Raw genomic sequence first — 14,178 nt, forward strand, 5'->3', positions numbered from 1 at the left:
GTTTAAAGAGCGTGTCTTGTAAGCTGCATATAGTTCAGTCTTGCTTTTTTTGTTGAATCTGACAATCTTGGTCTTTTAACTGCGGTGTTTAGAATGTTTACATATGATGTGATTATTGATATGGTTAAGTTTGAGTTTATCATCTTGTTTATTTTCTAATTGTCCCATATATTGTTTATTCCCCTTTTCTTCTTTTTCTACCTTCTTTTGGATTATTAGACTATTTTTTCAAAATAGTTAATGAATGCAGTATAATTTTTATACCAACCTCCTGAAGAATTTATATTGGAATATTATGAAAAGATTCTAAGGATTATCTAGAAGAATAAGCAGTGAGACTAGCCAAGGAAACTTTGAAAAGAGTAATTAAAAAGGCCTTGTTACATGACATATTTGAGTAATTTTTAAGATTCACTTTTATTTCTTTTGTTGGCTTATTAGTTATAACTCTTTGTTTTGTTATTTTAGTGGTTTCTTTAGTGTATATACTATATAGCTTATCTTGATCTACCTTCATATGTCATCATAGTATACTTCCATATCTCCCAGCCTGACCTTTATGCTATTGTTGTTGTGCATTTTACTTTTACATATGATATAAAATTAATAATACTTACTATTTTTGTTTGTATTGTCAATTTTCCTTTAAAAGTGATATAAATAATAAAAATTTTAAATATTTACACATGTAGTTACCATTTCAAATGATTTTTATTCCTTTGTATATATCAAAATTTCCATCTTGTTATTTTTCTTCTGTTTGAAGAACACTGTGTTAGGATTCTCCAGAGAGACCAGTAGGAGATACCTATATTTATGTCTATGTCTATGTCTACATGTATACCTATATCAATATAGATGTATATAGATATGGAAAGAGAGGGTTGGGGGGGATGGTAAGGAATTGGCAGCTCCCAGCCTTATGGAGGCTGGTGAGTCTCAAGATCTGCAGGGTGAGTTGGTAAGCTGGAGACTCAGGAGAGCTGAAAATGTAGTTCCAGTCTGAGTCCAGAGGCCTGAGAACCAGGAGAGCTAATGATATAGTTCCAGGTTGAAGGCTGGCAGACTTGAAACTCAAGAAGAGCCAGTGTTTTAGTTCTAGTCCAAAGGCAGAATAAAGCCAGTGTCCCAGTTCAAAGTCTGTTAAGTCAGGAAGAGTTCTGTCTTATTCAGGGCAAGGTCAGCCTTTTTGTTCTGTTCAAGCTTTCAACTGATTGGGTAAGTCGTACTCACATTATGGAGAGCAATCTTCTTTACTCAGCCTACTGGTTTGAATGTTAATATCATCCAGAAACAGAAAGACCCAGAATAATGTTTGACAAACTATCTAGGTACCCTGTGACCGAGTCAAGTTGACACATAAAAGTAGCCATTACAGGCATCTTTCAATGTTTCTTGTGGTGCTGCTGTACTGATGAGGACTAATTTCATTCAACATTTATATGCTTAGAAATGTCTTCACATTCTTTCTTTTAAAAAAAGCTTTATTTTGAAATAGTTATAGATTCATAGGAAGTTACAAAAGTAGTACAAAGGAAAAAATAATAAAAACAATCATGGTTAGGATTCAGAAGAAAATTTTAACACCCACCCCCAGCAGATAGCACAAAGTCCTGTGTTCCCTTCCCCAAACTTCCTCTAATGATTACCTGCTACATTACTATATCAAAAACAGTAAATTGTCATTGGTATAATGTATGTGTATAGGTCTATGCCATTTTATTCCATGTGTAGATTCATGTAACTACCATGGCAGTAAGATACCGAACTATTTCATCACTCCAGACGTTTCTCTCATGCTACCTTTTAATTCACACTCATACATGCCCCACCCCTAAGCCCTTGCAACCTCTATTTTTTCATCTCTGTAATATTGTCATTCCAAGAATATTACACAAATGGAATTAAGCAGTTTGTGACCTTTTGAGATTGGCTTTTTTCACTTAGCATAATACCCTTGAAATCCATCCAACTTTTCCTGTGTATCAGTAGTTGGTTTCTTTCATTGCTGAGTAGTGCATGATATAGATGGAATCAGTTTGTTTAACTATTCATCTATGAAAGGAAACCTTGGTTGTTTTCAGATTCTGCTATTATAAATAAACTTGCTATGAATATTTGTATATAGGTTTTTGTGTGGATGTAAGTTTTCATTTTTCTGGGTAAATGCCTGGGTGTGCAATTTTGGGGTTATTTGGTTTTTAAGACATTGCCAAACTGTTTTCAAGAGTGGCTGTACTGGGGCGACTCCAACTCTTGGAGTCGGCTTAGGTAATGATCTCAGGGTCATGAGATTGAGCCCCACATTGGGCTCCACGCTCAGCACAGAGTCTTCTTGAGATTCTCTCTGCCCCCCCCCCGACCCATGCTCTCTCTCTCTCTAAAGTAAATAAATAAATCTTAAAAAAAAGAGTAGCTGTACTGTTTTGCATTTCCACCAACAGTCTATGAGAGTTCCAATTTCTCTGCATTTTCCTAGCATTTGGTATTGTCACTGTTTTTATATTTTAGCCTTATTAATAGGTATATGGTGGTTTTAATTCATACTTTTCTAATGACTAATGATGTTGAACACCTTTGCATGTGCTCCTCTTTGGTGAAATGTCTCTTCATAGCTCTTGTCCATTTTATAATTGGATTGTTTAACTTTTTACTGTTGAGTTTGAGAGTTCTTTATATATTCATGATAAGAGTTCTTTGTCACATGTCTGGTTTGCAAATATCTCCCAGTGTGTAGGCTCTCTTTCCAGCTTCTTGGTGGTTTGTTTTGTGGCCCAGGATATAGTATATGTTGGTAAATATCCTGTGAACACTTTAAATATGTGTCTTCAGCTCTTTTTGAGTGGAGTATTCTATAAATGTCAGTTAGATTCTGTTGATTGATGGTATTGTTGAGTTCTTCTATATCTTTACTGAGTTTTTATCTAGTTCTATGAGTTTTTGAGGTGGAAGTGTTGAGGTCTCCAACAGTAGTTGTATTTCCATAAATTGTTCCATCAAATATTTCGCAGCTCTTTTGTTTGGTGCATACATATTTAGAGTTACTATTTCTTCTTGGTGGATTGACCCTTTTATCATCATATAATGTTCTTCTCAGTTACTGGTAATTTTTTTTTGCTCTACAGTCTACTTTATCTGTTACTAATATAGCCATTCCTGCTTTCATATTTAAAAATTTTTCATAGCATAGAATTTACCATCTTAACCATTTTAAGTGTATAGTTCAGTGGCATTGAGTATATTTATATTGTATATCCATCACTACCATCCATCTCCAGAACTTTTCCTCTTACAAAATGTAAACCTGTACCCATTAAATAATAATTCCCCGTTCTCTTTTCCCTCTAGTTCCTGGCAGTCACCATTCTTTCTGTCCCTGAATTTGGCTATTCCTGGCAGTCACCATTCTTTTTGTCCCTGAATTTGGCTATTCTAGATATCTCATATAAGTGAAATCAAACACTGTTTGTCCTTTTGTGACTGACATATTTCATGTATGAAAATGTCCACAGGTTCACCTATGTTATAACATGTATCAGAATTTTTTTTCCTTATTAAGGCTGAATAATATTCCTTTCTATGTATGTACCACATTTTATTTATCCATTTTTTCATTGATGAACATGTTGGTTGTTTTTACCTTTGGCTATGTGAATAATGCTGCTGTGAATGTGGGTGTACAAATAACTGATTCCCTGCTTTCAGTTGTTTTGGATATAAGTGTAAAAGTCTCTAACTTTTTGAACATATGAAATATAGTTATGAAGTGCAGGCAAGTTACCTGGAAACAAGTTGACCCTGCTGCTCTTTCTCAGTATGAATTTTTAGTTTGTCTTTAATGGAAATTAATCTTTTAGAGTCCTATACAGCATGGATTGAGGTCATGGCCCGACAAAGAAGCTGTCTGTTTGCTTTAGCCATCTGTCCATGAAGTATCGCTCGTTTGGCTACTTTTATTTTGATTTTTCAGTTCTTGGACCATATCAGTAGTGTAAATTTGAACTCCATATCTACCTGAGGTCAGAGCCTGTTAAAAAATTCTCCAGGCCAGAAGAAAATTTATCTGGATGAATAAATTTTTTGGCCTCATTTAGAGATTAGGCAGAAAGAAGAGAAACAAATTTCCTATACCATTAGATTTTTAAAAAAGATTTTGTTTATTTATTTGAGAGAGAGAGAGAGAGAGAGCATAAGTGGGACAGAGCAGAGGGAGAGGGAGAAACAGACTCCCCGCTGAGCAGGGAGCCTGATGCAGGGCTTGATCCCGGGACCTTGGGATCATGACCTGAGCCCAGGTCAGATGCCCAACCGACTGAGCCACCCAGGTGCCCCATATACCATTAGATTTTTGAAAGAAAAAAATTCTAGGAAACTCAACATTCCCACTCATTTCACTTCTCTATGTTTCTATGCCTCACTGAAATATTTCTACTTTTTACTTTTCAGGGTCCTCAGGTTGTTGCTTTGTATATCTTGCTCAGAGTTTTTAGTTGTAATTAGTAGAAGATTTAGGAGCCATGCTCCATTTTGGCTGGAACTGGAACTTAGAGTAAAATTTTTAAATATCTGTTTTTGAAGGAAAATTAATATTTGGTAGCTTTATGTTGTTCCATAACGTTATTTTTGAAAATTTATTGGTATAATGAAATTGAAAAAGTCTTGGGTGCTTTGACAAGCCTCCAAAAGCACAAGCAAAAAGGAAAATTAGATAAAATTGGGCTTCATTAAAATGAAAGTTTTGCTTCAAGCAAAATCATCAAGAAAGTGAAAATACAACCCATGGGATCCTCCCAATAAAATGGGAGAAAATGTTTGCAAATTACATATTTGATAAGTGTCTAGTATCCAGAATAAATAAAAAAAACTCGTACTACTCACTAGTAAGATAAACAGCTAATTAAAAATGAACAAAAGAGGGGCGCTTGGGTGGCTCAGTCGTTAAGTGTCTGCCCTCAGCTCAGGTTATGATCCCAGGGTCCTGGGATCGAGCCCTGCATCGGGCTCCTTGCTCTGCAGGGAGCTTGCTTCTCCCTCTCCTTCCCGCTTGTACTCTCTCACTGTCTCTCCTCTCTCTCTCTCTCTAATAAATAAATAAAATCTTTAAAAAAAATAAAAATGAACAAAGGATCTGAATAGACATTTCTTCAAAGAAGATATATATACCAATAGCCAATAAGCACAGGGAAAGGTGCTCAACATCATTAATTATCAGAGAAATGAAAATCAAAAGCACAATGAGGAATCACTTCACACCCCACTAGGATTACTATAATTTAAAAAAATGGACAAAAACAATTGTTGGTATGAATGTGGAATAATTACAAGCTATGTATACTCCTGGTGGGAATGTAAAATGATATAGCCACTTGGGAAAACAGTTTGGCAGTTCCTCAAAAAGTTAAACATAGAGTTACCATATGATCCAGCAGTTCATTCCTAGGTATATACTTAAAAGAACTGGAAACGTGCCTGCACAAAAACTTGTGCATGAATGTTTCTAGCACCCTTATTTACAATAGCTAAATGATGGAAACAGCCCAGATGTCCATCAACTGATGAATGGATAAGCAAATAATGGTATATCCATATACTAGAATATTATTCAGCTATAAAAATGAGCACAGTACTGATACATGCTACATATTAATGAACCTTGAAAATATTATGCTAATTGAAGGAAATCAGCCACAATAGAACACATATTATATCATTCTATTTATATGAAATGTCCAAAATAGGCAAATATATATAGACATGAAGTAGAATAGTGGATGCTAGGGCTTGGGGCATGGGGAAATAGAGAAGGACTACTGAAGGGTACAAGGTTTCTTTTTGAGGTGATGAAAATGTTCTAAAACTGACCGTTGTGATAGTTAAACAACTTTGTGTATATACTAAAAATTGTTGAGTTGCGTGCTTTAAATGGGTGAATTGAATGGTATATAAATTATAACTCAATGAAACTATTACCCTAAAAAAGGTCCTGCAATAAATTTTCTTTGCTAAAAGGTATTTGTAGCCAGAATGTGGGTAAGGTTCCCGAAGGAGAGCGTATAGAGAAAAAAAGTATTTAGCTTTAGAGGAGCTGAACTTCAGGAATGACTCACAGTAGAGGCTTAGGAGGATAAAAAGAACACATGAAAGAGGTAAAATACCCACCAGATTGGCAAAAACTTAAAAGTCTGGTAATTCCAAGTGTTGACAAGGATGTGGAACACTGGGAATTCTCATCTACAACTGATGTCACTGTAAAGTAGTATACCACTTTGGAATTGGAAGTCTGAGTCTTCCTATTTTGTTCTTTGTAAAGAATGTTTTGGCCATTCTAGAACTCTTGCATTTTCATATGAATTTTGGGGTCATTTTGTCAACTTCTGCAAAGAAGCCCCTGGAAATTTGACAGGGATTGCATTGAATCTGTAGATAAACTAGGGGATTGTTGTCATCTTAACAATATTAAGTCCTCAATTCAGGAACGTGGGATGTGTTTTCATTTAGTTAGGTCTCTAATTTCTTTCAACAGTGTCCTGTGGTTTTCAGTATTCAAATCTTGCCCTTTTGTTTAATTTATTTCTATGTATTTTATTCTTTTTGATGCTACTTAAAATGGAATTATTTTCGGGGTGCCTGGGTGGCTCAGTCATTAAGCGTCTGCCTTCGGCTCAGGTCATGATCCTAGGGTCCTGGGATCGAGCCCCGCATCGGGCTCCCTGCTCCGCAGGGAGCCTACTTCTCCCTCTCCCACTCCCCCTGCTTGTGTTCCCTCTCTCACTGTGTCTCTCTCTGTCAAATAAATAAAATCTTTAAAAAAATGGAATTATTTTCTTAACTTCAATTTTGGATTGTTTATGGTTAGTATATAGAAATACCATTGATTTTTAAAATACGGATGTTGGAATCTTTCTGAACTAATTTTTAGCTTTAATAGGTTTTTATTAAATTTCTTAGGATTTTAATTTTTATTGTTGAAATATAGTTGACATACAGTGTTATTACTCCAGGTGTACAACATAGTGATTCAACAGTTACATACATTATAAAATACTCACCGTAATAAGGGTAGTTACCATCTGTCACCATACAACATTGTTAAAATATTCCCTGCATTATACTTTTTCATCCCTGTGACTTGTTTTCTAATTGGAAGTTTGTACCTCTTAATCCCCTTCACCTATTCTGCCCTTGCCCTCACTCTCCTCCCTCTAGCAACCATCAGTTTGTTCTCTGTATTTATGAGTCTGTTTCTGTTTGTTGTGTTTTCTTTTGTTTTTGAGATTCCACATATAAGTGAAATTATATGGTATTTGTCTTTCTCTGACTTATTTCACAGCATAATACCCTCTAGATCCATTCATGTTGTTGCAAATAGCAAGATCTCATTCTTTTTTTTTCCCCCTAGTTTTACATAAGTGCACTGTTTCTATTACAGCTTATTTTTTAAAATTTTAATTCCAGTATATTTAACATACAGTGTTATACTAGTTTCAGGTGTACAATATACTGATTCAACAATTCCATACATTACTCAGTGCTCATCATGTTAGGTGTACTCTTAATCCTCTTCACCTATTTCATCCATTCCCCCCACCCACCTCCTTTCTGGTAACCATCAGTTTGTTCTCTATAGTTAAGAATCTGTTTTTCGATTTTTCTCTTTTTTTCATTGTCCATTGCTTTATTTCTTAAATTCCACAGATGAGGGAAATCATATGGTATTTGTCTTTTTCTGACTTATTTCGCTTAGCAGTATACTCTCTAGCTCCATCAATGTCATTGCAAATGGCAAGATTTCCTTCTTTTTGTGGCTGAATAAAATTCCTGTGTGTGTGTGTGTGTGTGTGTGTACCACATCTTCATCATCCATTCGTTAGTCGATGGACATTTGGTCACTTTCAATACCTTGGGTATGATAAGTAATGCTGCTATAAAAATAGGGGTGCATGTATCCCTTTGAGTTAGTGTTTTTGTATTCTTTGCGTAAGTACCCAGTAGTGTGATTGCTGGATCATAGGGTAGTTCTATTTTTAACTTTTTGAGGAAGCTCCATACTGTTTTCCAGAGTGGCTGCAACCAGTTTTCATTCCCACCAACAGTGTAGAAGGGTTCCTTTTCTCCACATCCTCAGCAATACCTGTTGTTTCTTGTGTTGTTGATTTTAGCCGTTCTGACAGTTATGAGGTGATATCTCATGGTGGTTTTGATTTATGTTTCCCTGATGATGAGTGATGTTGAGCATCTTTTCATGTGTCTGTTGCCCATCCGTATGTCTTTTTGGAGAAATGTCTGTCCCATGTCTTCTGCCCATTTTTTAATTGGATTATTTGATTTTAGGGTTTTGAGTTGTGTAAATTCTTTATATATATTAGATACTAACCCTTTATAGGATATGTCATTTGCAAATAATCTCTGTGATTCCTTAGATTACCTTTTAGTTTTGTTGATTTTTTTCCTTGACTGTGCAGAAGCTTTTTATTTTTGCTTTTGTTTCCCTTGCTTCAGGGAACCTATCTAGAAAAAGTTGCTATGGCTGATGTCAGAGAGGTTACTGCCTGTGCTCTCTTCTAGGATTTTTATGGTTTCCTATCTCACATTTAGGTCTTTTATCCATTTTGAATTTATTTTTGTGTGTGGTGTAAGAAAGTGGTCCAGTTTCATTCTTTTGCATGTTCCTATCCAGTTTTCCCAACACAATTTGTTGAGGAGACTCTTTTTCCCATTGGATATTCTTTTCTGCTTTGTTGAAGATCAGTTGACCATATAATTGTGGGTACATTTCTTGGTTTTCTGTTCCGTTGATCTATGTGTCTGTTTTTGTGCCAATACCATACTGTTTTGATCACTACAGCTTTATAATATAACTTGAAGTCCTGACTTGTGAGGCCTCCAGCTTTGCTTTTCTTTTTCAAGATTGCTTTGGCTATTGGGGGGCGGTCTTTTGTGGTTTCATATATATTTAGGATTATTTGTTCTAGTTCTGTGTAAAATACTATTGGTATTTTTATAGGGAATAGGATTTTCTATATACAAGATCATGTTATCTGCAAATAGAGATAATTTTACTTCTTCCTTCCAGTCTGGTGCCTTTTATCTCTTTTTCTCCCCTAATTGCCTGGCAAGTATGTCCATTACAATTTTGAATAGAAGTGGCAAGAGCAGACTTCTTTTTCTTGTTCCTGATCATAGGGAGAAATCTTTCAGTATTTCACCATTCAGTATGGTGTTAGCTGTGAGTTTTTCATAGATGCCCTTTGTCAGGTTGAGTAAGTGCCCTTCCACTCCTAGTTTTTTGAGCATTGATACAGCTACTTTGAAGAGTTTTATTTATTTATTTACTTGAGAGAGACAGAGAGCATGAGTGAGCGAGCGGGGGCCGGGGGGTAGAACAAAGGGAGAGGAACAAGCAGTCTCCGTGCTCAGCACAGAGTGTGACACAGGGCTTGATCTCTCGACCCTGAGATCATGACCTGAGCTGAAATCAAGAGTTGGACACTCAGAACTGACTGAGCCACCCAGGCATCCCATGATACAGCTACTTTGGATACCAGTTTGAGATTACTTGATAAAGTTGAACTTAACCATATCCAACCACCCAGCAACTTCACTCCTAGGTATATACTTTGGAAAAAAAGTTGTTGCATTTTTATACTAGGAGATTGTACAGAAGCTGATGCAAGGATTGTTCAAAATAGCAATTGGGTTGAAAATAACTTTGATGTCTAAAGTAGAATAGGTAGATAAATTTTGATATATTCATGCAGTGGAATACTGTACAATAGTCGTTCTCAAACTTTAGCATGCATAAATATTAACTAGATTTCCTATTAAAATGCAGTGTTCTTATTTATTACCTTACTAAATAAGTACTAAAATTTATGTTGAAATGGAAACTTCTCATAATGCAAATCAATAGTAATAATTTTATCCATTTTCTTAAAAATAATACACACACATACATAGTTTATTGGGCCCTACCCATATTTTCTGATTCAGTAGATTTGGGGTGAGACCTGCATTTCTAATAGGTTTTCAGGTAATGCTGATCAAGGAATACCCTTTGAAGACCTTGGTATACAGTAATGAAAACACATAAATTCCATGTATCAACATAAATAAATCTGAAAATCATGACATTGAACGAAAGAAGCACGTCCAAGAAGAATTTATATTTCTGTTTTAGTGAAGTGAAGTGCAGGCAAAACTAAACAATATATTGAGTATCTATAAAGAAGAGAAAGGGAATTACTGCACAAAATTCAAGGTGGTGTTTACCTTTGTTGGGGAAGATAGGAGGTTGCAAATGGGCAAGAGTATACAAGAGGCCTGTGGCGGTTGTATTCTGTTTCTTTATCTGTGTGATTAGTGCATGGGTGTTTGTTTTATCTTTATTCTGTAGACTCTGCATATGTATTTTATATAATCGCGTGTGTATGTGATAAACTTTGCACTAAGAAAATGGCAAAGTTATCTTTAAAGCTTGCAGGAGAACTGGACAATAAATAGAAGGGAGGCCAAGTGTAGAAAGAGCTTCACGAGAGACGGCATATTATAGGAAAGATTATGGCCCTTAGAGTCAGAAAGATCTGAATTCAAAGTTCAGTTCTACCACTTACCAACTATGTCATTGTGTGTAAGTTACGGCATCTGGGCCTCAGGTTTCTCATCTGCAAAACAGGATTTATAGATAACTTGCCTTGAAAATTTTTTGTACCTGGATCCTTTTTTTCCAATAACTGTTTGGCAAAAAGAGAAAAAAAGTAAGTAGAAATCTAAGGAATAAGAGTGAGAAAAAACAGTGAGAAAAGTTACAGAAAAGACAAGGATATTAATTATAGGGAGAAAGCTGATGGATTTAATAGGTAGTTATGATTTCTGAAAGTGTAGTTTCAGGAGACAAGGATATACCCTACAGTGCAAATGTTTATAGAAGTGAATCCATGATTATACAATGAAAGCAAAGTGTTGTCCATTCTCTGGAGTTGTTTGGTAATGAAATCAAAGGGAAAACCAGAATGTCAACTTGTGTGAGTATAGTAGACTGAAGGAAAACAGATCCTGCCAAGCTCTGGAAGACCTGTACATCTCTGAAAGTAAAAGGGGATTGAATCCAGGACCTATTCCAACATGTCTGTCAGGAAATGTGGCAATGCAGTAAAATAAAATTTGCAACCTCGGTTTATTATTTGTACTGATGGCATCTATATTTGCAAACCCTTTTAATACCAGTGCATCCTTTCCCTAACTTTCCATTCTTAAGGCATCTCACACATGAATTGCTATAATTATTTGCCAAGGTTGGAGCTAATGAGTACAATGTTCATGTAGAGGCTAAATGCCTTTGTAGAGAGAAGGGTTCTCTTCTGTGGGCCTAGACTGCCCTTTTAATCTGAGCCAGCTGTTTAAATATGTATCCTGTCAGGCAAAAGCAGAACCAGGCAAGAGACCACAGATAGTGTAGAACCAGCTAACAAGGATTTGGAAAGACCATTCAGAGTACATTGTTATTAATAGTAAATATGACCGGCATAATGCTATAGGGAAGACAGTACGTTTTCATTTCATTCAACCATGTTTCCAGAGGACCTTTGTTGTTACTAAAATCTCAAAAGAAAGCAAATATAATTGACATGTGGAGTTTTGCTTATCAAGTCCAGAATATGGCCTTACATTCACACAGTTTAAGTATTGATCTTGCCGTTAAGTGCTTGCCACTCAATCAAATGTTTAAATGTTTTTTTCCTTGTATTATTTCATTTAAATTAAATAAAATACCAGAAAATATCCTCAGGGATAAACCAGATTTTATGATCTGATCTTTTATAATTTTGATTTTCATGAGTCATTCTGCTGTGGTTGAATAAAACAGGCAATTACTTGAAAATTGTCTTTTACATTCTACAGTTTTAATGTCATTGTGATTTCTCTGTTTAAAATAGGAACATTTAAATCCAGCTGGGCTTTTCTTAAAGATGAAAATCCTCTTGAAGAGTGAAATAGCTAATGAAGAACTCCTTGAAGGTATCATCTCTGTGTTTGAAGAACACACAATTTTGAAATATCATTACCAGTTTGTTTAATATAGGATCTTTTATAGTATGCTAACAATAAGTGCAATTTGATGGTGACTGAGAAGGAAATTGATCACATAGGATAAGGAGAAGCCTGTCAGCTAGGAAGAAAAAGAGAAGGAAGAGGGAATAGTTGCAAATTTAATGGGTAGTAAAAAAAAAAAAAGAGGTGAATAAAAACTATTTGTTTTTTTTTTTTTTCAGTTTAGCAAAAATTGCAGCTGCCCTTCTGAAGTTGTCTAACACCATGAAAAAAGATTAACTTTGGGTAGAAAAAGCCTTTGTACTGCTGTGCTTTTTATAATTACTTGTATAAACATTGCTGTTTGTTTTTCAAAATTCTTTTTTTTTTTAAGATTTATTTATTATTTTAGAAGGTAGGGGAAAGGCAAAGGGAAAGGGAGAGAGAGTCTTAGGCAAACTCCGTGCTGAGTGTGGAGCTTGACATGGGGCTTGATCTCATGACCCTGAGATCACGACCTGAGCTGAAACCAAGAGTGGACGCTTAACGGACTGCACCACTCAGGTGCCCCTTTTTCAGAATTCTTAAGGGTCTAGAATGTACACCTCACAGAGTAAACATCCTGATACACATCTTTGAGTCATTTGGCAAGTCACTTAATTTTTCCCTTGCTTCAGTTTCTTCGTCTTTAAAAGAGATATAATAATAATGTCTACCTCATTGTGTTATTTTGAGAATCCTTGAGAAAATGTATATAAAGCATTTAGCAGCATTCCTGGTGTAGAGTTAGTGTGCAAAACTTGTTACCTATTACTGTAGCTATTATTATTACTGTTACTACTGCAAAAAGTCTCTCTATGCACACTGGCCCCTTAACAGTATTTCAATTATGTTTAGCCGTAAAAATAATTTAAATTCTTTTAATGTGTATGTGCTTTATTTTTTTCTATATAAAAGTATAGTTGCATTATAGAGGTATATTATTTTTACTATATAAAATTATATGCTAGTATAATAACTATCCCATAGATAATAACAATTTTTTTTTTTAAGATTTTATTTATTTATTTGAGAGAGAGAGAATGAGAGAGAGCACATGAGAGGGGGGAGGGTCAGAGGGAGAAGCAGACTCCCTGCTGAGCAGGGAGCCCGATGTGGGACTCGATCCTGGGACTCCAGGATCATGACCTGAGCCGAAGGCAGTCGCTTAACCAACTGAGCCACCCAGGCGCCCCGATAATAACAATTTTTAATAAATAGGATAATAATCAAATTTGGTAGTAGCTCTAAATTTAGTTCTAATTTAGTACTTCTGAAACTTTCTGTGACCTCTAGAGTTTTAGCTAATCACTAGGAGACCTTAGAAGCTGAAGTGTATAGAGGATTCTGTATCTCTAGGTAACAGTATCATCTCAGTATACACAGGTTGAAAAATGTTAGGAACCAGGAAGACAACTCTACTTTTTTTCCACTAGGAGAATAAACAAACCAACTAACTAATTAGAGGAATAGGCTTACTCAAACCAATACAATATAGGAAGAGCAAAGGGATTATGGAGTCACCTACTGTAAAGTTGACTAACCTTAGATTAGAATTCCCCATTATAATATTTATCAAAATGCAGATAAAAAGCAGAGTTTAAAATGAAACTGTTCTTTATGCCCATATTGTTTTTATTTAATCTAGTCTCTTGATATTCAGAGTAATGAAGTCGCAATGTTAGATTACAAATTAGGAGACTTCCCTGAATCCAAGTTTTCTATACCTTAAAATATTAAATTATCTTTTACTTTGTTGTATTGAGAGAATGTATGAAACTTGCGTTTTTGTAGTCCATTCATTTCTTTGCTAGTGGAAGTACTTTACTCTTAGAATGGTCAGTCTAACTGCTGGTATTAGAATTTCACTGGTATTTTTTGTAGTAGAAAAAGTGGAAAAATATACAAATTTTTTTTTATTATGAAAGGGTAGCACATACCCATTAAGGAAACTTTTGGAAAATACTAAAAATATCCATAGTCCCGCCATTCACTGGAATATAAGTTCCTTGACAATAGGGATTTTTGTGTGTGTTGTCCACTACTGGGTTCTTAGCACCAAGCACAGTTTCTGGCACAGAGAATACACTCACTAGATATTTGGTAAATGAA

General features: G+C 35.3%; 1 protein-coding gene across 2 annotated transcripts in view; it reads left to right on the forward strand.

Annotated features, from left to right (window-relative positions):
* TEX11 (testis expressed 11) overlaps window positions 1–14,178 on the forward strand; it is a 307,210-nt gene that overhangs the window by 118,894 nt on the left and 174,138 nt on the right. For both annotated transcript variants that reach the window (XM_081808717.1, XM_081808718.1), the window contains exon 12: window positions 11,934–12,015. In XM_081808717.1, the coding sequence (XP_081664843.1) occupies window positions 11,934–12,015 (82 nt within the window). The remainder of the gene's footprint in view (window positions 1–11,933; window positions 12,016–14,178) is intronic.

The sequence above is a fragment of the Leptonychotes weddellii genome, chromosome X (genome assembly GCF_054177405.1).
Source record: "Leptonychotes weddellii isolate Sample4059 chromosome X, ASM5417740v2, whole genome shotgun sequence".
Lineage (NCBI taxonomy): Eukaryota > Metazoa > Chordata > Mammalia > Carnivora > Phocidae > Leptonychotes > Leptonychotes weddellii.